The sequence below is a fragment of the Gorilla gorilla genome, chromosome X (assembly GCF_029281585.2).
Source record: "Gorilla gorilla gorilla isolate KB3781 chromosome X, NHGRI_mGorGor1-v2.1_pri, whole genome shotgun sequence".
NCBI classification, from domain to species: Eukaryota; Metazoa; Chordata; class Mammalia; order Primates; family Hominidae; genus Gorilla; species Gorilla gorilla.
Window position 1 is genome coordinate 84,565,770 of NC_073247.2, and position 23,038 is coordinate 84,588,807.

General features: G+C 46.1%; 1 protein-coding gene across 5 annotated transcripts in view; it reads left to right on the plus strand.

Moving 5' to 3' along the window:
• Positions 1 to 20,659, plus strand: part of DMRTC1B (DMRT like family C1B) — a 73,397-nt gene extending 52,738 nt beyond the window's left edge. For 3 of the 5 annotated variants that reach the window (XM_055376182.2, XM_055376185.2, XM_055376183.2), the window contains 6 exons: positions 16,906 to 17,063; positions 17,363 to 17,421; positions 17,736 to 17,869; positions 18,743 to 18,803; positions 18,989 to 19,136; positions 20,122 to 20,659. In XM_055376182.2, coding sequence (XP_055232157.1) covers positions 17,000 to 17,063; positions 17,363 to 17,421; positions 17,736 to 17,869; positions 18,743 to 18,803; positions 18,989 to 19,136; positions 20,122 to 20,234 — 579 coding nt within the window. In that variant the 5' untranslated portion in view covers positions 16,906 to 16,999 and the 3' untranslated portion in view covers positions 20,235 to 20,659. Of the gene's footprint in view, positions 1 to 12,923; positions 14,714 to 16,905; positions 17,064 to 17,362; positions 17,422 to 17,735; positions 17,870 to 18,742; positions 18,804 to 18,988; positions 19,137 to 20,121 lie in introns of those variants that run through there. The other 2 variants (XM_055376184.2, XM_055376188.2) reach the window with 2 other exon arrangements.
• The last annotated feature ends 2,379 nt before the right edge of the window (positions 20,660 to 23,038 follow it).

Consider the following 23,038-nt stretch of genomic DNA (forward strand, 5'->3'; position numbering starts at 1 on the left):
CCTCCCAGATGGGGCGGCTGGCCGGGCGGGGGGCTGACACCCCCACCTCTCTCCCGGACGGGGCGGCTGGCCGGGCGGGGGGCTGACCCCCCCACCTCCCTCCGGGACGGAGCGGCTGGCCGGGCAGAGGGGCTCCTCACTTCCCAGTAGGGGCGGCCGGGCAGAGGCGCCCCTCACCTCCCGGACAGGGTGGCTGGCTGGGCGGGGGGCTGGCCGGGCGGGGGGCTGACCCCCTCACCTCCCTCCCGGACGAGGTGGCTGCCAGGCGGAGACGCTCCTCACTTCCCAGACGGCAGTGGCTGCTGGGCGGATGGGCTCCTCACTTCTCAGACGGGGCGGCTGCCAGGCAGAGGGTCTCCTCACTTCTCAGACGGGGCGGCGGGGCAGAGACGCTCCTCACATCCCAGATGGGGCGGCAGGGCAGAGGTGCTCCCCTCATCTCAGATGATGGGCGGCCGGGCAGAGACGCTCCTCACTTCCCAGATGTGATGGCGGCCGGGAAGAGGCGCTCCTCACTTCCTAGATGGGATGGCGGCCGGGCAGAGACTCTCCTCACTTTCCAGACTGGGCAGCCAGGCAGAGGGGCTCCTCACATCCCAGACGATGGGCGGTCAGGCGGAGACGCTCCTCACTTCCCAGACGGGGTGTCGGCCGGGCAGAGGCTGCAATCTCTGCACTTTGGGGGGCCAAGGCAGGCGGCTGGGAGGTGGCTGTAGCGAGCCGAGATCACGCCACTGCACTCCAGCATGGGCGCCATTGAGCACCTAGTTAACGAGACTCCGTCTGCAATCCCGGCACCTCGGGAGGCCGAGGCTGGCAGATCACTCGCGGTCAGGAGCTGGAGACCAGCCCGGCCGACACAGCGAAACCCCGTCTCCACCAAAAAAATATGAAAACCAGTCAGGCGTGGCGGCGCGCGCCTGCAATTGCAGGCACTCGGCAGGCTGAGGCAGGAGAATCAGGCAGGGAGGTTGCAGTGAGCTGAGATGGCAGCAGTACAGTCCAGCTTCGGCTCGGCATCAGAGGGAGACCGTGGAAAGGGGGAGAGGGAGAGGGAGAGGGAGAGGGAGAGGGAGAGGGAGAGGGAGAGCGTCTGTGTCTTTTCAGTGGGGCACTTAGCCCGTTTACATTTAAGGTTAATGTTGTTATGTGTGAATTTGTTCCTGTCAATATGATGCTAGCTGGTTATTTTGCCTGTTACTTGATGCAGTTTCTTCATAGCGTCGATGGTCTTTACAATTTGGCATGTTTTTGCAGTGGCTGATACCGGTTGTTCCTTTCCGTGTTGAGTGCTTCCCTCAGGAGCTCTTGTAAGGCAGGCCTGGTGGTGACCAAATCTCTCAGCATTTGCTTGTCTGTAAAGGATTTTATTTCTCCTTCACTTATGAAGCTTAGTTTGGCTGGATATGAAATTCTCGGTTGAAAATCCTTTTCTGTAAGAATGTTGAATATTGAGCCCCACTCTCTTCTGGCTTGTAGGATTTCTTCAGAGAGATCCGCTGTTAGTCTGATGGGATTCCCTTTGTGGGTAACCCGACCTTTCTCTCTGGCTGTGCTTAACATTTTTTTCCTTCATTTCAACCTTGGTGAATCTGACGATTATGTGTCTTGGGTTTGCTCTTGTTGAGGAATATCTTTGTGGTGTTCTCTGTATTTCCCGAATTTGAATGTTGGCCTGTCTTGCTAGGTTGGGGAAGTTCTCTTGGATAACATCCTGAAGAGTGTTTTCCAACTTGGTTCCATTCTCCCCGTCACCTTCAGGTACACCAATCAAACGTAGGTTTGGTCTTTTCACATAGTCCCATATTTCTTGGAGACTTTGTTCGTTTCTTTTCACTCTTTTTTCTCTGATCTTGTCTTCTCGCTTTATTTCATTGAGTTGATCTTCAATCTCTGATATCCTTTCTTCCACTTGATTGATTTGGCTATTGATACTTGTGTATGCTTCACGAAGTTCTCGTGCTGTTTTTTTCAGCTCCATCAGGTCATCCATGTTCTTCTCTAAACTGGTTATCCTAGTTAGCAATTCATCGAACCCTTTTTCAAGGTCCTTAGCTTCCTTGCGTTGGGTTAGAACGTGCTCCTTGAGCTTGGAGGAGTTTGTTATTACCCACCTTCTGAAGCCTACTTCGGTCAATTAGTCAAACTCATTCTCCGTCCAGTTTTGTTCCCTTGATGGTGAGGAGTTGTGATCCTTTGGAGGAGAAGAGGTGTTCTGGTTTTTGGAATTTTCAGCCTTTTTGCGCTGGTTTCTCCACATCTTCGTGGATTTATCTACCTTTGGTCTTTGATGTTGGTGACCTTCGGATGGGGTCTCTGAGTGGACGTCCTTTTTGTTGATGTTGATACCGTTCCTTTCTGTTTGTTAGTTTTCCTTCTAACAGTCAGGCCTCTCTGCTGCAGGTCTGCTGGAGTTTGCTGGAGGTCCACTACAGACCCTGTTTGCCTGGGTATCACCAACGGAAGCTGCAGAACAGCAAAGATTGCTGCCTGGTCCTTCCTCTGGAAGCTTCATCCCAGAGGGGCACCCCCCACATGCCAGCCAGAGCTCTCCTGTATGAGGTGTCTGTTGGACCCTACTGGGAGGTGTCTCCCAGTCAGGATACATGGGGGTCAGGGACCCACTTGTGGAGGCAGTCCTTCCCTTATCACAGCCTGAACACTGTGCTGGAAGAACTGCTGCTCTCTTCAAAGCTGTCAGGCAGGGACGTTTAAGTCTGCTGAAGCTGTGCCCACAGCCGCCCCTTCCCCCAGGTGCTCTGTCCCAGGGAGATGGGGGTTTTATCTAAAAGTCCCTGCCTGGGGATGCTGCTTTTTTTTCAGAGATGCCCTGCTTAGAGAGGAGGAATCTAGAGAGGCAGTCATCCTTGCTGAGCTGCGGTGGACTCCGCCCAGTTCAAACTTCCCAGAGGCTTTGTTTACACAGTGAGGGTAAAACCGCCTATTCAAGCCTCGGCAGTGGTGGATGCTCCTCCCCCCACCAAGCTCGAGCATCCCAGGTCGACCTCAGACTGCTGTGCTAGCAGCGAGAATTTCAAGCCAGTGGATCTTAGCTTGCGGGGCTCCGTGGGGGTGGGACCCGCTGAGCCAGGCGCTGGAGAGAATCTCCTGGTCTGCCGGTTGTGAAGACCATGCGAAAAGTGCAGTATCTGGGCTGGAACGTACTGTTCCTCCCGGTACAGTCTATCACAGCTTCCCTTGGCTAGGAAAGGGAAATCCCCTGACCCCTTGTGCTTCCTGGGTGAGGCGACACCCCACCCTGCTCTGGCTTGCCCTCCGTGGGCTGCACCCACTGTCCATCCAGTACCAACGAGATGAACTGGATACTTCAGTTAGAAATGCAGAAATCGCCCGCCTTCTGCGTCGATCTCACTGGGAGCTGCAGACCGGAGCTGTTCCTATTTGGCCATTTTGCCAGCTCTACCTGTGAGCAACCTCTTAATGCCATAAACACCCAGTCTGTTTTAGTGACCCAAATTAAGAGATTTGGAATCCAGTTGCCTCACCTGACCAACAGTGAGCTGCTTTTCCCCTGTGTTTCCATGGATGTAAAGTGGCCAGGGAGAGAGATCCTCCGTGTTCATGACTCTCCCTGATATGCTTAGTGATGCTAGGTGACAACACAATCAATTCTCCTCAAATTAATGTACTTACATAATGGCCAATTTGCCACATTTACTGAATTTCCTGATTGTCATTTTAACAGCTTTCACAGGAGTACTCATTTTTGGTTATTAAAGATGAAATATACCTTTCTGAATATTAACTCAGTGGAGGTGGACATACCTTAGGAACTGGGGAAAAATCCAGAATTAAAGACTGAAAATTTTCTGAATTATTATTTTTTCAATCCAAAATCTGGCAGTTTGCATATGATAGAGTTCCTTAAATATTCTTGATATACGTGGGAGTCTTTCAAATACCATTAAAAAAAGTCTATTCAACATACGTGCTTTTTTTTTCCTTAGTGTTCTCTTGCATTTTTTCAATGGCTTTGTCAGACAGAATTGCTTATTTTGATTGGGAATAAAGATGGTTGACCAAGTGCAGCTGGGATGTGTCTCTTCCCCAGAGAGGAAGCAAAATATTAAGTAAATCTGCACACTTCAAACACATCTTTTGAGAGAAAACATGGGAATTCAATAAAGGGGCAATGGAAGACACTGTGGTGGAAGAGGGAGGAAGCAGGACTGCCTGTTTGGTATTGCTGGGTGCCACGACTGGCCCCAGGACACAGACTGGACCCGAGGAAGTGGTGAGTGAAGGAACCCTAAGGCACCACATTCCTGCTGTGGACCTCTGAGATCCTAGACACAGGAGTTCCCTTTGGGCTGGCAGGCAGAGCTACAGGGAGAAGATGCAGAGGCACTGCTTGAACCTGTGTGGAGCCCAAAAGGCTTCAGTGTGCTGGGCAGCTGCAGCAAAACATGGCTCTAGGTGCCCACCCCCAAGGCTCCGTGTCCTGCCCTAAGCGGCTGCAGCTCCTACTGTCTGCTGGGCCGGGAGATAGTGGAGTCCAGGAGTGCTCATGTGCCCAACACAGGCCCCGCTGCCATTGCCCTGGGACCAAGGTGCATCTGAACCACATGCCCCCGTGTTTGCCCCTCCTTCCCAAGCCTGCCTGCCTGGCTATTTCTGTGGCGGTGGGGGTTGGGGAAGGCAGGAGGGGAGGGGGAGGGGGAGGAGGTGGGGGAAGAGGAGGAAATTCTTCCTAATTCATTCTATAAGGCCAGCATTACCCTGATGCCCAGACCAGACAAAGACACAATGAAGAAGAGAAAGCTGCCGGCCAGTGTCCCTGATGAACACAGGTGCAAAAATCTTCAACAAAATACTAACAAACTGAATCCAACAGCACATCAAAAAGATAATACACCACGATCAATTGGGATCTATCCCAGAAATGCAAGGATGGTTCAACACACACAAATCAATAATCTGTCTCATCAACAGAACAAAGATTGAAAATGATATGATCAGCTCAGTAGATGCAGAAAAAGTGTTGGACAAAATGCAGCGTCACTTCATGATAAAAGCTCTCAACAAATTAGGTACAAATGGAATATACCTCAACATAATAAAAGGCTGTATATATAACTAACCCACATCATACTGAATGGAGAAAAGCTGAAAGCCTTTTCTCTAAGAACAGGAACAAGAGAAGGAGGCCCACTCTCACCACTCTTATTTAACATAGTACTGAACGTCCTACCAGAGCAATTAGGCACCAGAAGGAAATAAATGACATCCAAATGGAAAGAAAGGACGTCAAATTGCACCCCTTCACAGATGACATGATCGGATAGATGGAAAAACCTAAAGACTCCCCGAAAACTCTTAGAACTGATAAACAAATTCAATAGAGTTGCAGGATACAAAATCTACGTACGAAAATCAGTAGTGCTTCTATGCACCAATAATGAACTAGCAGAAAAGGAAATCAAGAGAGTAACCCCTGCAGCCATAAGAAAGAATGAGTTCATGTCCTTTGTGGGGACATGGATGAAGCTGGAAGCCATCATTCTCAGCAAACTAACACAGGAACAGAAAACCAAACGCCGCATGTTCTCACTTATAGGTGGGAGCTGAACAATGAGAACACATGGACGCAGGGAGGGGAACATCACACACTGGGGCCTGTGGGGGGTGGGGGGCAAGGGGAAGGAGGGCATTAGGACAAATACCTAATGCATGCGGGGCTTAAAACCTAGATGACGGATTGATAGGTGCAGCAAACCACCATGGCACATGTACACTTATGTAACAAACCTGCACGTTCTGCACATGTATCTCTGAACTTAAAGTAAAATTAAAAAAAAAAAAGGGCAACCCCATTTACAATAGCTACAAAAAAAATAAAGTATCTAGGAATAAATGTGACCGAGGATGTGATAGATCTCCACAATGAAAACTTCAAGACGCTGATAAAAAAAATTGAAGAGCACACAAAATAATGGCAAGGCATTCCATGCTTATGGATTAGAAGAATGAAAATTGCTTAAATGACCACATTACCCAAAACAATCTACAGATTCAATGCAATCCCACCCAAAATACCAACGATATTTTTTACGGAAATAGAAAAAAATATCCTAAAATTCATATGGGACCCCAAGAGACCTCAAATAAACAAAGAAATCCTGAGGGGTTGGGGGAAGCAAACAAACAAAGCTGGAGGCATCACTCTGCCTGACTTCAAAATATACTATAAGGCTATAGTAACCAAGACACCGTGATATTGTTATAGAAACTTAAAGGCTTAAATGGAAGACTTGAAACTATAAAAATAACAAAGGAGAAAAGCAAAGCTTCAGGGCATTGTTCTAGTAGGGCAAATATTTTATGGGTAAGACTACAAAAGCACAGGCAGCAAAAGCAAAAATACGCAAATGGGACCATATAAAACTAAAAAGCTTCTGTACAGCAAAGGAAACAATCAATAGAGTGAGGAGACAACCTGTAGAATGGGAGAAAATACTTACAAACTAATCGTCCGATAAGAGACTGATATCCAGAATACACTAGACGTTCAAAGAACTCAACAGCAAAACTCCCCCAAATAACACTATTAAGAATGAGCGAAGGATCGGAATAGACATTTCTCAAAAGAAGACATACAAGTCGCCAAGAAGTTTATGGAAAATTGCTCAACCTCACTAATCATCAGGGAAATGCAAGTCCAAACTACCATGAGATATCCTCTCACCCCAGTTAGAATGGCCATTATGAAAAGGACAAAAAGATAAGTTTTGGCGAGGATGTGAAGAAAGGGGTGTTCTTACACATTGTTGGTCTGAGTGTAAATTAGTGCAGACATCATGGAAAACAGTACGGAGGTTTCTCAAAAAACTAAAAACAGAGCTACCATATGATCCAACAGTCCCTCAACTGAGTATTTATCCAAAAGAAAGGAAGGCGGTCTATCAAAGAAAGATTTGCTTCCCCATGTTTATTGCAGCACTATTCACAATAGCTAAGATACGGAATCAACCTAAGTGTCCGTCGACATGAATGGATAAAGAAAATGTGGTATCTATGCACAATAGAACATTATTCGGCTACCAGAAAGAATGAAGTCCTGTCATTCGAGGCAACATGAATGAACCTGGAGGATTTTATGTTAAGTGACACAAGGTAGGCACAGAAAGACAAATACCACAGGTTCTCACTCATATGTGGAAGCTGAAGGAAACTGGGCTCATAGAAGTAGAGAGTAGAATTGTGGTTACTAGAGGCTGGGAAGTATAGAGGGGAGGGGAGGATAGAGAGAGGTTGGCTAATGGATACAATATTACAGATCGATAGGAGGAATAAGTTCTAGTGTTCTATAGCACTGTAGGTTGAATATAGTTAACAGTATCGTATAGTATATGTTAAGAAAAAGCTGGAAGAGGGGATTTTGAATGTTTCCAGCACAAAGGAATGATAAATGTTTGAGGTGATGGATACCCTAATTACTCTGGTATAGTCATTACACATTGAATGGAAGTATCAAAATATCACTCTGTACCTCGTAAATATGCACAACTACTATGTGTCAACTAAAAAATAAAAGAAAAAAAAGGAAGACAAATACCACATGATCTCACTCATGTGGAATCCTAAAAAGTTGATCTAATAGAAGCAGAGAGTAGAATGATGGTTGCCAGAGGCTGGGGGTGACGGGGCTTGGGGGGGATACGGCAAGGGAAGATGTTGGTCAAAGAGTACAAAGTTCCAGTTAGACAGGAGCAAGAAGCTTTAGTGATCTATTGCACAGCATTTCTAGTTAAAAATAATGTATTACATGTTTTGAAACTGCTAAAAGAGTAGATTGTAAATGTTCTCGCCACAAAAGAATGATAGGTAGGTGAGGAGATGGATATGCTAATTAGCTTCGTTTAATCATTCCGCATTGTATACATATATGAAAACATCGTATTGTACCCCATAAATATATATAATTATTATTTGCTTTTATAATTAAAATAAATTTATAGAGACCGCTGCTTCTGGAAAGATGGAAAGATGGTGTAGTTGTACATTTCCCTATTCTTCCCACTAAGTACAACTTAAAATTCTAGACACTATATATAAAACAAACATAAGGCTGAAAGTGGAGAGAAGAAAGTAGACCAACTGGGGACCTCAGAACGACATGGTGGTGAGTTCCTTGGGTTTTGTTTTTGCCTGATATATCCCAAACTTGGAGCTGAAGAAACCAGCTACTAGGGAATGCCAAAATTCACAGGCAAAACGAAACAAAACTAAACAAAACAAGTGAAGAAACAAAGAAATAAACCTACAAAAGCCTGTTCTGCCTAGCCTAAGGATCGGAAAAGAGGCAGCCAAACAAGACAGAAAATATTTTTCACAATAACTGCTCTACTCCAGTCGAACGCCTCAGAAAACTCTGCGGCCCCTTCCCCACTCATGCCAGCAAAGATCTAGTGGGGAGCGTAGACTTCCACATTCATTTCCATGGGCAGAGACGAGGGCCCCTTTGCGCTATCGTATCACCAGGATTATGTGGAGATCTCCAACATATACTCCCACCAGGCCATAAGGAGACACCCCTCTTTGTCCCTGCTGGGATGATGTCAGGATTTTCACCACCACTCAGTGTTAAGGATGCCACTCAATCCATGGGCTAAAGAGAAAATCTTCCAGATGTAAATTAGGAGAGCCATTGTGGAAAACAGTATGAAGGTTCCTCATAAAGTTAAAATAGAACTACCATATGACCTAGCCTCCCCACTTCTGGGACTATATTCAAAAGCTATGAAATCAGCATGTCAGAGAGATATCTGCGCTCCCATCTTCACTGCATCACTATTCACAATAGCCAAGATTTACAGTGAACCTAAGTGTTCATCAGCGGATTAACGAATAAAGAAAAGTGTGGTCTATATACGCAATGGAATACTGTTCTGCCATGTAAAAGAAGGAAATCATGGCGTTTCCAACAACACATGGCATTTCCATGTGTGGAAGGTGAAAAAGTCGATCTTTTAGAGGTAGCGAGTGGAATGGTGGTTACCAGAGGCTGGAGTTTGGGGGAGTGGGGGAGATGTTGACCAAAGGATACAAACTTTCAGCTAGACAGGAGGAATAATTTCAAAAGATCTATTCTACACCATGGTGACTATAGTTGATAACAATATGCTGTATACTTGAAATTTGCTGAGAGTAGTTTTTAGGTGTTCTCACCACACACAAAAAATGGTAAGTATGTGAGGTAATGCATATGATAATTACCTTGATTTAGCCATTTCACAGTGTATACTTATTATCAAAACATCATGTTGTACACCCCAAATATATACAATTTTTATTGGCCAATTTAAATAAAAAGAATACTGAAGACTAAATCTTCCAGGACTTCAGAAAGTGAATTGAACTGAATGGAAATCATTATAAAACATGTCAACATCTGTGGTGCAAAGCTAAAGCATTGTTGAAAGGAAAATTTATGCCATTAAGTGCTTCCATTAGACAAATGGAAAATTATCAAAGCAGTAATCTATGATGTCACTACACTAAACTAGAAAAAGAGGAGCGAAAGAAGCAGAAGGAAGGAAATGTGAAAGATAGGTAAAATAATCAATGAAATGGAAACCTGAAAAATAATAGAGAAAATCAATAAATAAAAACCGAGGTCTTTAAGAAGACCAATAAAACATACAAAACTCAACAAAGACTGACAAAATAAGCCTATGATGATTCACTGCCTTTGTGCATATTTACTGAATGACTTTAATAACTGTAGTTATGAAACTTTTCATATAGTTGACTTTAGGAAGCTAAGCCCTTATGTTTTCAATATGAATCATACAATGGAAAGAAGAAATAAAAGAAACATCAGACTCTTGACTTAAATCACAACAAAATTTGATTTTTGAATTAACAGCCAGATCCCTGTCTTTCACCATAGAAACTAGTTTCTGCAATGTCTTTCACAATTAACTCAATTTCCTTTCTAAGAGGTAGACATGATACCCAAATAACTGCACTATGAGTTCAATTTTTCATGCTACGAGCGTGTCTTTGCAAATTGGAAAGTTCTTGGAGACAAAATTTCCCATGATTCATGTAATGCTAAAAGTAAGGTAGTTGAAATTTTTCAGACTTTGAATCAACTATTCTTCCATACTGTTAGAAAGGTCTTGTATTACATGGACATTTGAGTGGCGACTTGGGTGAAGGCCTTCTGCGTTTTGTAAAATATTATATATGGTCTCATAATTTTCTATTATGCGTTATGTAACTGAAATAACAATACCTTTTTACGACGTCTCCACCAAAAATGTGTGTGTGTGTGTCTGTGTGTGTGTATTCTACAAGATCCAAGCCATTTTTTAGTTGGCCAAATTAATAACCTCAGATCCTCTTAATAATTATCATAAACTGCCTTTTTTTGCTATTGCTGACCAATTAATTCTAATTTCAGGCAACGAATTTTGTCAATCTGATTAGACTGTTAGAGGGAAAATTCTTATCAAATTCATCATGTATTTGCTTACATTTCTCTTAATATTGTCCAGTTTATTCTCTTTACATTTCTTTCAACAAAACGAATAAACAGCTTGTGCTCTGTCTCTGCCACAGCAAATGCAACATCGACAACAATGAGGTGGGGGAGGGGGTGAGATGAGCTTTTTTACATCAAAATGCCCATCCATAAAAGCAGAAATGAATTATAGAATTAGAGAAATCACCGTTTTTTAACCAACAAAGTAATAATCAAATCAGGCAGGAGCCCTGAATGAATACTAAGGCCAAGAGGTAAAATTTTGTTGGAGAGCAGAATATCCGCATGTCATCGAAATATCCTGACAGACTACTTATTAATCACAAAGGGAGAGAAGTACCTTCCCAGTGTAGTACTCTGTCTGAAAAATACCTTAGTTAAGTGATAAAACTGATGAATACAAACAGCATCACCGATAACTAGAGAAACTGGCGTTAGGAGCCTCCAGATGTGACATAATGTGAACTGCTCATCACCTTCTTAATATTCGTACCCAAAGTGTCAAACATAAATATAAACAAGAGGCAAATATCAGGCCAGCCCGTATTGTGGGACACTTTACAAGACAACAGGCCTCGGCTCTGGAAAAAATGTCATCGTCATGGAAGGTTTAAAAAATTGGTTGGGGTACTGTTTGCAACTAGAGGACACTAAAGAGACATGACAACTGTGTGCAGTGTACCATGCTTGACTGGATTGTTGATCCCCCAAAAAGTCTTTCCAAAGGATATTATTGGGACATTTGGTGAAATTTAAATATGAACTGTATGTGAACTTGGATAATATTACCCCTTCATTGTTACATTTCTTCAATGTGATAATGGCACTGTGGTTTCATAGGAGTACATTCTAGTGTTTAGGAGGTGCATGCTGAAGTAACTGGGTGAAGTGTTTGGAACTGCTACGTGGTTAGGCAAGAAAAAAAATTACTGAGAGATAAAGCAATGAGACAACGTGAATCTAGGCATCAGATTGTTCACTGTATTACCCCCTCAGCTTTGTGTATTTTCAAAATAAAACGTTGAGGAAAATAGATTCCTCATATTTAGAGTTACGCACTGAAATGTTTACAAATCAAATAAGATACATTAAGATATCCACGTATGATTTTTGTACTTTTTTGATTTCTGATATTTGCTTGAAAATAACCTGGAGGAGGGGGAGAGGAGAGGATATGTATGAAATGTGATTGGCCATGAGTCGTTAATGGTTGCAGTTGGGAGATGGATATTTGGAGGTTCCTTATGTTATCCTCTCTTGTGCTGTCGTTCTCAAAATGTGGTCCCCTACCAGCAGTGTTAGCATCACCAGGGAACTTGTTTGCTAAGCAAACTCGGCTGAGCCTGGTGGCTCACGCCTGTAATCCCAGCACTTTGGGAGGCCCAGGCGGGTGGATCACCTGAGGTCAGGAGTTTGAGACCAGCCTGACCAACACGGAGAAACCCCGTCTCTACTGAAAATACAAAATTAACCGGGCGTGGTGGTGAATGCCTGTAATCCCAGCTACTCGGGAGGCTGAGGCAGGAGAATGTCTTGAACCCGGGTGGCGGAGTTTGCGGTGAGCCGAGATCGCGCCATTGCACTGAAACCTGGGCAACAAGAGCGAAACTCCGTCAAAAAAAAAAAAAAAGAAAAAAGAAAAGAAAAGCAAAGAGAAAAAGCAAAGCAAAGCAAAGAGAAAAAGCAAAGCAAAGCAAAGCAAAGCAAAGCAAACTCTGGGTCCCACCCCAGATCTTGTCGTCTGAGAATACAGATACAGAGCTCAGAAATCTTTGTTTTATCAAGCCCTCTGGGTGATTCTGATGCAAGCTAGTGTTTTAGGACCACTGCTCTAATGTACCATACACAAAAAAATTAATACACCATAGCTAAGTTACATTTACTGTGGGAGAGGAAAGCTGGTTTGACATTAGCAAAGCTGTAACTGGAAGGGGACCCGAGAGAGGTTTGTGTGTTGCTCATATATTTTGTTGCCTGTTCTAGATACTAATTGCATGCGTATGTTTAATTTTTGAAAACTCATTAAGAGGCCTGGCTTGGTGGCTCACACCTGTAATCCCAGCACTTTTGTCGGGCGGACTGCTTGGGCCCAGGAGTTCACGATAGCCTGGGCAACATGGAGAAACCCCGTCTCTACAAAATATACGAAAATTAGCTGGGGATGGTCGTGTGCCTGTAGTCCCAGGTACTTGAGAGGCTGAAGCAGGAGGATTGCTTGAGCCCAGGAGGTGGAAGTTGCAGTGAACCAAGATCACGACACTGCACTTCAGCAGCCTGGGTGACAGAGTGAGGGGCTGCTTTTTTGTTTCTTCTTTGTTTACAAATCAAATAAAGAAAGCAACCCAAGGGAGGAAGGAAGGAAGGAAGGGTGGGAGGGAGGGAAGGAGGGAGGGAGGAAGGAGGGAAGGAGAAAGAGAAAGAGAGAGAGAAAGGGAGAAAGAAAGGGTAAGAAAGAAAGAAAGAAAGAAAGGAAAAGAAAGAAAGAGATAGAAAACTGATTAAGATATACATTTATGATTTTTTAACCTTTTGGATTATAAGTTAAACTTGGCTGAAGGTTTTGGAAAAAACCTGGAAGTTACCTAGGCTGGGTATTCTAGAGATAATGGATTCTCCCATAACTGATCCATAGATTCAGTGAAAATGCAGTCCAAATCTGTTACAACCGAGTTTTTGGGAAACTTGAAATTGCATGCTAATTTATGCAGAAGGACAAAAGGCCTAAGACATTCGGGGGTGGAGGTGGTGTGGTGTAGGGAGAGAGGAAGAAGAAAGGAAGGAAGGAAGGAGGAAAGGAAAGAACGGAAAGGAAAGGAAGGGAAGGGAAGGGAAAGGAAAGCAAAGAAAAGGAAAGGAAAAGTTAAGGAAAACACAAGGAAACAGTGTTAATATGGAAATGCTGGCAGCATTCCTTTTAAAATCCGGAACAACCCAAAGAAGCCCAATTTTGCTGTCGCTATTAGATCTTGTACTAAATTTCCTAGCCAGCGCTGTTAAAAAACCAACAGCCAACCAACCAAAAAAACAAAAAACAAAAAATACAAACAAAAAACCCCCATAACTTCAATTCTATTTCTACTATGCATAAACTCACAGATAATCCCAGAACGCCTACTATAGAGTTTAGCATGTTGACAGACTTTAAGATCAAGTCACGTTTTTAAAAGTTAAAGGCATTTCTGTAAATTAGATCCCAATAGAAATTGTCCTTTTAAACAGACATCAAGTACAAGAACAGCAACAATCTACAGTATCTTGGAATAAATACAATAAATGATGTGCAAGATCTAAATATACAAAAGATGAAACTAAAAACTGAACTGAAAGATTAAAACATTAAGGACGCACATAAGTGGAGACATCCCAAGTTGGTGAACAGGAAGGCTGAGTATTCTACAGATAGTAGATTCTCCCCCTAACTGATCCATAGATTCAGTGAAAATGCAATCCAAAGCTGTTACGACTGAGTCTGGGGAGACTTGACATTGCATACTAATTCGTGCGGAAGGACATGAAGGCAAAGAATGGCAAAGAATAGCAAAGATGTGTTTGGAGATGATGAACACCATGCAGGGACTTGCCCTAGCAGATGTCAAGATGTATTGCGAAGTGAAAAAATTTAAGACAATTTAGTAGTGGTACAGGAATAGACACATTTATCTGTGGAACATAACAGGGAGTTCATAAACAGAGACACACAAATATGGACGAAAGTGTCTCCAAGCATTGTTCCCTGGGGGTTGCAAAGTCACCACTGATTGGGAATCTGCGGCATGGAAATATGGATCGATCTTTAATCACATGCTGAATTTTTAAAAGGTAAATTACAAAATACCAAGTACATGAGTTATAAATGCATGCACACCAAATATTTCACACCCGAAGGGAGACTAATCTGGGAAACAAGTCCTGGGGAGCATAAAGCTCAACGATCACTTCACGATTTCTTGACTGACCTAGTACAGGGAGCAGGAGAAGCTACCGGGACGTGATGGGGGCGTGGCCTCAGAACGTGAGCGTCAAGAGATCTCGAGGTTCATTGGTCGCCAGCCACAGCGGCGGGAGGTCGAAGGCAGCGCAAGAGCTCATTGGCCTTTGTGGCAAGGGCGGGAAGGGAAGCAGAAGCTGGATCTTCCCTCAGACCGTCTGACTGGTTCTGACTTGCTGGAGGCTGAGGCAACCACAGGCTGACATCAGAATTAGGTCCTCGTTCCCCACGCCTCTTATTTCCTCCCACCCTCCTGAGCCAGATTCCCAACCCGTTCCCCTCTCTGCTACCTCAGCAGGGAGCCCCCAACTGCTCCTGATGTCCCATCGCGCCCTCAGCTCTCCCGGAATCCCTTTTGGGAGGACTCCTTTCTCCAGCCCCCTGAGCCCTGGCCTTTGGCCAATGAGGCAGGGCTCATGGGATTGCTTTTGATTCGGAGGTCCGGGAGGGAGTGGATGATTGGGCTTCCTGAGGAAGTGGTGCGCTCCAGGGTGGTGGGACTGCGTGTGTGGGGTGGGGTGGGGGTGGGGGGAAATGGTGTGCTCAAGCACAATTGTTGAAGTGTGGAGAGGATTATGGAAGATTTTGGGGAGGCTGTGGAGGGAATGTGTGGGTTTTCATGAAAGCAGAAAAGGTGTGTCAGTCCAAGAGAAACACTACTGCACTGAGGAGTTCCCTACTGGCTAGATCAGAACCTGACACTTCATAGGAGGCTCAACAGGTACCTGCTGAATGAAGAGTCAAGGGAATCGGCCGGGCCCGGTGGCTCACGCCTGTAATCCCAGCACCTTGGGAGGCCGAGGCAGGTGGATCAGCCTGGCCAACATGTGAAACCCCGTCTCTATTAAAAAATACAAAAAATGGCCGGGCGCGGTGGCTCACGCCTGTAATCCCAGCACTTTGGGAGGCCGAGGCGGGCGGATCACGAGGTCAGGAGATCGAGACCATCCTGGCTAACACAGTGAAACCCCGTCTCTACTAAAAGTACAAAAAAATTAGCCGGGCGTGATGGCGGGTGCCTGTAGTCCCAGCTACGCGGGAGGCTGAGGCAGGAGAATGGCGTGAACCCGGGAGGCGGAGCTTGCAGTGAGCCGAGATTGCGCCACTGCACTCCCGCCTGGGCGACAGAGCGAGACTCCGTCTAAAAAAAAAAAAAATACAAAAAATTAGCCAGGTGTGGTGGCAGGCACCTGTAATCCCAGCTACTCGGGAGGATGAGGCAGGAGAATCACTTGAACCCGGGAGGCAGAGGTTGCAGTGAGCCGAGATCACACCATTGCACTCCAGCCTGGGTAACGAGTGAAACTCCGTCTCAAAAAAAAAAAAAAAAAAAAAGGGGGGGGGATGCATGAAGGGATGAATGAAATTAGTAACTGAAAGAGGGCCAGGGATCCAGGAGAACAATATGATTTCATGGGATACAAGAGGGAAATCAGCTCAAAGGGGGAGCAAGGGAATAGTTAAGTGTAAGGTGGAGTCCAAGAAAAAAATCAGCATGAACCAGCATGAAATGTGAGGGGAAAATTGAATATAGGGCATAGAAGAGACTGACAATGGAATTGAGTGCTGGTGGCACAAAATCCTGTGTGGGGAGTGAATGAATGCAGGAGGTTCGGAAGAGAATTGGTGAAGTGGATGCCAGGAATAATACGTGGGTTTGGCAGAGTGCAGGACGATACACAAGAAGGGGGTGTAGTAATGGTGGAAGAGGGCAGGGGAGTGCATGTGCATGCCTGAAAGTGGGGTCTATGGTGAAGTGATGGTAAGCAAGGAGAATAATGACTGCATTGAATGGGTATGGGATCCATTCCAAGAGTTTCTTGGCAAGGGGCTATGTGTGAGTGGGGCTTCTGGGAAGGAGGCAACATCAGCAAGGGGGTCGCAGTGAAGGCTGGCGAAAACCATGGGAGAAGAAGGGGAGGGAAGGCAATCTGATTCCAGCGGTGAGAAGGATGGAGAAGGAGCATTGAGCCACCTCAGACAGGGTTTTCCAAGGGCAGAGGAAGTACGTTGGGGGTAGGGGATCACGTGGCCATTCTGACCTCCGCTCCTGACCCTAGAAGCGTGGATCCCGTGTGTCTGAACCTCCATTTCCCTATGGATGTACTGAGGACAAATAAATACCCGCTGCACCCTGCTGCCCCTCTGACTCTGAATGCACCACAGGGCGTCAGACTGGAGCCCCATGGGGGACTGAACTTGGCCCCAGAAGAGCTATAGGTTGCTGTGACCGCTGCCACAACCATGGTATCACTGCCCAAATCAGGGGCCACAAGCATTTCTGCCTCTTCCAGGCCTGCGAGTGTCACAGTTGTGCCCTCTTCTCATGAGTATGGTGTCTGAGATGCGGAGGGGCCAGACCTCCTCTAAATGGGACTAATCTTAGCCCTGCAATCCTTTACTTCAGAGAACGCCTCAGGGTCTTGCCTGCTGTGAGTGCCTTGAAGAGGGAGCAGCGGGCACGATCAAAGAGACACCTGGCTCAAGGACCAATAAGGAGTATGGCTGCCCCTCCCAAAGCTCCCATCCGTGTCAGGAATTTGACCATCAGAGCAGGAGCCCTCAGTGAGTGTTTCTGGCAAGGGAGGGAGCCAGAGTTTGGGTGGAGGAAGCATGAGTGGTTCTGTCACCAGTCCTGTCACAGAATTGCAGTGCGACCTGGGGCAAATTGCTCCCTGGACCTTAGTGTGCCCAGGTGCAAAATGTCACCAATGTTGTCTACCAAGTGTTTGTAGGAAGGAGAGAGCTGGGGGACAGGGCAATCGAAGAGCTCCATGGTGAGATGAGACCTGCGACTGGAGGTGGGGTGAAGTGGGGTGGGGTTGGGGGAAAGACTCACCAAAGCTGTTCCTGGTCTTTCACAGCTGGGAAGGAGAACAACATGCTGCAGCCCGAGACCCACATCTTCACAGCCCCCGAGGAGGTAAGGAGAGTCGGTGACCAGTCGGGCAGGCTCCCACCCAGCCACTGTCCAGACATCTTTCACCGTGTCCCAAGGACATGGGTTTCATCTCCAATCCTATCACCAGCTCACCATGTGACCTTGGGAAATATCACTTCTCCTCCCTGGGCCTCAATTTCCCCAGTTGCAAAATGAAAGGCAAGACTGGCTGGTCTTCAAGGTCTTCGGAGCTCTGACATTCTAGGCTCCTATCCTCATCCTAAAACATGTCCACACTTCCTCTCTCCATGGCTGGCCTGGTACCTGACTGCAACCTGTGCTCTCTGCCCCTGCAGGGGAGCTCCCAAGGGGCTCTGCTGCTTGGCCAGGCCCCAGAACCTTTGTCTCTGCCGTGTACTCCAGTGACCTTGGAGCAGCAACTGGTTTCTCCTTCTGGGGATCCCCACAGGGCCCCTGCCCTGCCCAGCATGTGAGTAGCGTGAGGACCATGGAGCAGGTTGTGTCTTGTGTGCCTAACCTTGTCCTTGATGCCATGGGAGATGGAGGAGGAAGAGGGGGAGGAGGAGGAGGAGGAGGTGGAGGGGGAGGAGGAGCAGGGGGAGGAGGAGGAGGGAGAGGAGGAGGAGGAGAAGGAGGAGGAGGGCAAGGCAGCATCTAATACTAACGGGCGAGGACAGGGCTCTCCTAGCTTTGCTATTTTCTATTTGTGAGACTTTGGACAAGTGACTTTATGTGTCTGAACCTCCATTTCCCTATGGATGTACTGAGGACAATATTCTATACCCATAACATTGAAAAGGGAACTGGCACAAGGCCTGCCACATAGTAGGGCTTCAACAAATGGGGGTTGTTATGCCACATGAAACAGGTGGATGGGATAGAAGGTCCTGCTGAAAGGTGGGGTCCGTGCTAGCGAGGGCCACAGAGGCCCAGGGCAAAGCCCAGAGGCCATTAGAGAAAGCTTCCTGGAGACCCTTCAAGACCCATGGGGACTGGGCAATATGGAAGTGAGAACCAGTCCCTGAACAGGGACAGTAATCACATCTCTCCAGGTGTTTTGCAAATTAAAACACGGACACCTGTAATTTCCCATGATTTTCACCATTGCCCTGGGAGGAAAGAGCTGGTAGGAATAAGCGTCCCTGTCAGGAAAAAGAGGTATGGAAAAGAAACCTGGCCAAGCAGGAGAAGGGACTTGCCCCAGCCACAATGACTAATGGTCCAGCAGGCATTGGGATTCTCACATCCAGATATTGCAAAATCCTGCCCCTCTTTCTGTCTACTGGTAGTATGTGTCCGCCAGCGGATTTAATCCCCTGGCCTCTCCTTTCCTTGTTTCTAGATGCTCAACTCTGATCCTCCAGCCCTGTGCCACCCTTGACCCTCTTCTACTGCAGCCACAGGTCCTGGGAAAGTAGTGGGGTCCAGAACCCTGGGAGGGGCGGAGTTTAGTGGATGGGAAGAGCAGAAGGCCTTGGTGGGGGTGGGGGGAGGAGGTTGAGGGAACAGGGGGCTGAAGGGGCACTTGTCGTATTGGGAAGAGGTGTAGTTTCCCAGTGCCTATTCTCTCATGCACTTTCCTTTGCAGGTCCCCAAAGTCTCTGACCAGGCTTTGGTTTCTGCCCACTCAGAGTGGCAGCGGAAGCTGGAGGCCGCTGAGGCTCTGCTGACTCTGAGAAACTCTGCCCAGGCCCCTCCTGACTCCATCTCCCTGCACCAGCCTTGCAACCCACCAGGTAGCCTGCTCCCTGAAAGGAGAATACAGGGTGGGAATAGCTGGGGAATGGGGGTCCTTGTGGTAAGCAGGTTCTAACTGAAAAATCAGAGTCAGTAAGTTGAATCTCCTTGGGGCCCAGCACCCAAGCTCCTCAGTATGACTCCCGAGATGGTAGTTGAGGGCTGTTTAGTGAATCTTCGGTTTATTGAGCTTTGTGCGCAACAGCAAGCGTTCAGTGCCCTGATGTCAAGAAAGAAGGAAGCTGAGGCCCTGAGAGTGGCAGGGACTTGCCCTCTCTGATATGCATGCAGCATATCAAGTGGAAGAACCGGCCCTCTTGACTTTCAGCCCAGGGTCTATGCTCAGCCCCCTGTGGCCTACTGTGGTCTGGGGAGGACATACAGAGGTGATAAAGGGCTTGGTCTGGAAGGAGGTCTGGTCTCTGCCTTCCGGGAGCTTCCAGTCTAGATGCGGAGCCTGGATGCCCTTGCAAGCTGTGTTTTGTGGCCAAATTTTAACGATGTGCCCAGAGAGGAGGGGCTGGAGGAGCTCCGAGGGGGGATAAACAACTGGGGAGGCTGGGAGGGAAGGCTAGGCATTCCCAGATCCAAATGGTGAATGGAGCATGGTGTGTCAGTGAAGAAACACCCCTGGAGGGACTGCTGGAACAGAAAGGGATGAGGCTGGAGAGGATACCAATCACAGAGGTCTGACAGGTCAGGCTTAGGAGGCTGGACCAGCAACTGTGGGTAGTGAGGAGCCAGGGAACGTTTTCTGAGCTAGGGAGAACAATTTCAGAGACCCTGAGCTTGACAAAAAGAGTCGTGGTGGCTTTGATGGAAGGATTGGGGGAGGCAAGATGGGAGATGGGGAAATCAGAGAGGAAGAGGTCTATGCAACAGTCCAGGTGACAAATCTTTGGTTGGGCGGGACGCATAAAAAGAGTAGATCTGGAAGGGGATGTGGATGTGACCTGGCTCTGGCCCCTTCCTTTCTGTCCACAGCTCCTGCTGGAGATAAAGGATTCCAGCCTCCCAGCCCCTCTCTCCGCCCCAGGCCAGCCAGCTCCATCTCGCTGCCTATTGGACATCTGGGATGCATCTCCCTCTTGAGCTAGGAACCCAGAGGAGGAGGCCTCAATAGAGCACTGCCTATTTGGTATCCAGTTTCTGAATGTGCAAAATGGTTAACGTCCAAAACGCTTAACGTCTTTTTTTAAAGCCTTCAGGTGTTTTATAAGCTTTTTATTATATGGGGCAACTCCTTGGCTGAGGGTGGATATTCTTGTACCTCTGTCCCTTACTCTTTTGGATGCTGGGGCCTTTTTCTGTCTCATAAAGACAGGACTGTGCAATCTAAGTTGATCAGTCTCTCAGCGGGGTTCTGTGTGAGTTCATATGCCAGAGTTTTTATTCCTCTTGTGATTGCTGACATACCTGTGCACTCATGTGTATACCCCTGCATGTGGAAACATGAAGATGTTTTCACTTTGTGTCTAGGTTTATGTACGTGAACAAATAATAAACCGTTGTTGTTATAAGGCACTGTGATATACGAGTTGTTTGTTACCACAGTATAACCCAGACTATCGCGACTCTAACCGATTTGTTCAATTCATGTTTCAAAGTGAGAATCACCTTATCCAATAACTGGGATTTCCTAACATGGCTAGATAAGAAAATGGTAGAGGAAAAAGAGTAGGGTATGTATTCATTGAGCAATGAAGTACCTACCCTCTGCCTGGCATAGACTGTTTCCAGTTGCCCAGAGGGCCGTAAGTGGCAATGCCTGTAGGATCAAGCAGATCATGTAAATGAGTAGAGCAGGCCCGATGGCCTCTGGCCAAACTGACAGTGTATGCTCTGCGTAAGTGGGCAGCTGCTGCTTGGCTCCAGGCAATTGTTGCCATGCAGGGATAGCGACTCATGGTGGCCAAATTGACTGTTTTTTCAAGAGAAGATGGAATTCTAGATTTCTATATAAAATCACTCAACTTGTAGACGTTGGCTCGGGTTTCTTCTTTAAGCCCTATATCTGGGCCAAACCAAACTTCCATGAAGGACAGTTTTGGCCAAGGGAAATGCCAGTTTTATTCTAGACCAATGTGAATGTTACAGTGGGGGAAACTGAGGCCAATCAGGACAAGAAGAATCAAACAGGAGAAATGAGTTAGACTCAGACCCTATTTTTGAAGGACCCATGAAATATGAGGAAGCATCACTACCTTTTATTTATTCTGTGCTCACCGCACTAAGCACATACAGCCTCACAGCAACTTTGCAAGCTAAGCATTATTATTGCCATTTTGCCTATGAGGAAACACACTCAAAGAATGAAAGTGACTTGCAGAAGTGGTTTGGGGGAAATTTTAAGCCAAAGATCAGCGAACACTCCCTTGTCTTTATCAGGCCCTAAATCAGCGAATAATTCGATTTTTAAATAAAGCATTGAATAAAAGGTTCAAAACTCAAAGCAACAAACATCAGTCAGAGGGTTTTTCCAAAATAGTCCCTTTATTTCTTACTCAAGGTAACAACAATATGTAGTAATTGATCAGATCTTTCTTACCTGCACTGGTTTCCCAGTCCTCTGCTGATATTCTAAACAAATGAAGACCTGGAGACCCCCCACCAGGCAGAAAGAAAGCTCAATTGGACATGCCTGGATGTGGGCCCTTTTCCATGCTATTATCTCCCTCCTTTCTTCCCTCCCAGTACTCTACCCAAGACAATTGATTCGGATGACATCCAATTACAACTTGTCCCTTCTTTTTTGAGACCCCGAGAAGTCAGGATTCTTATATTCTTGATCTGATGGCAGAGAAACAAACGTGCAAAGTCACTCAGACTCGGAGCAAGACTAGACTGAAGTCCATCTCACACCTTCCTTCCTTCCCTGATTTGTTACTCGAACAAATGATCCCAAAGCCCCTCCTTTCCTAGTGATGGATGAACAAGTCCACATATTTCTGGAGGAATGAAGCGGTAGTACCTGGAAGAGGACTAAGATCCTGCTATGAAATCTTGTCCTAGGCACACCACAGTCCCACAGTTGACTTGGGTGAAAGAGGAGGCATATTTTGGTTAAAGGATGTGGCATGAGAAGAGGGAGGAAAAACAGAAATAAAGTGATGGGCATTGGGGGAAGGAGTGAGGCCCTTTTCCCTGTCCCCTTTTATTTTCCTGATGCCCCCCTCCCCCCATACACACACACACTTTTTCTAAAGTCTCATAATGGTGTATTTTTGGCATCTTAGGACATCTTTGTGAATGTTAAATATCAAACCCTTTTCGTGTACTTCCCTTAGCCGTGTACTACCCCTGTTCATAGATTTAAAACATTGCTGTGTAGAGCACTGTGAGTTATGTCTTGACTCGTGTGTGTCACATAACAGCATTGGTTGGATCTGAGCATACCCATCACATCAGAGCTTCTGTAGAGTGGATCAATTTCAACCATTAGTGTGCAGGTACAGGTTTAGCAACTGGCTCTCAGGGGAAAGGAAGGTTGGGGGAAATGCCCTGGGTTGTTGCATTTGCTGAATGCAAGATATCAAAGTGATGTCAGTGAACGCAGAGTTGGGAAGAGATGTATTTTTACCATTCGGATACCAAAAATGTAAATAACCACAAGAACACAGATAACAGTACAACGTAGAAAAATAATTAGGGATTGGTATTTTTTTAGCATATATTATGTTTGTTTTCAATATAATTGATGTGATTGTTAGTTTATATAATGTAGTTTTTAATAATGGCTGTATTTAACAACTGGCTCACAAAATTCTTGAAAATCTTATGGTTGGCTCTTATGTTCTGGTAAGAGCCAGCTCCAGCACTCCGCCACTTTCAACCCTTGCCCAGAAAGACAACTTTTCCAAAGTAGGTTCCGCTAACACTGCAGGGCCATAAAGGGCTGCTA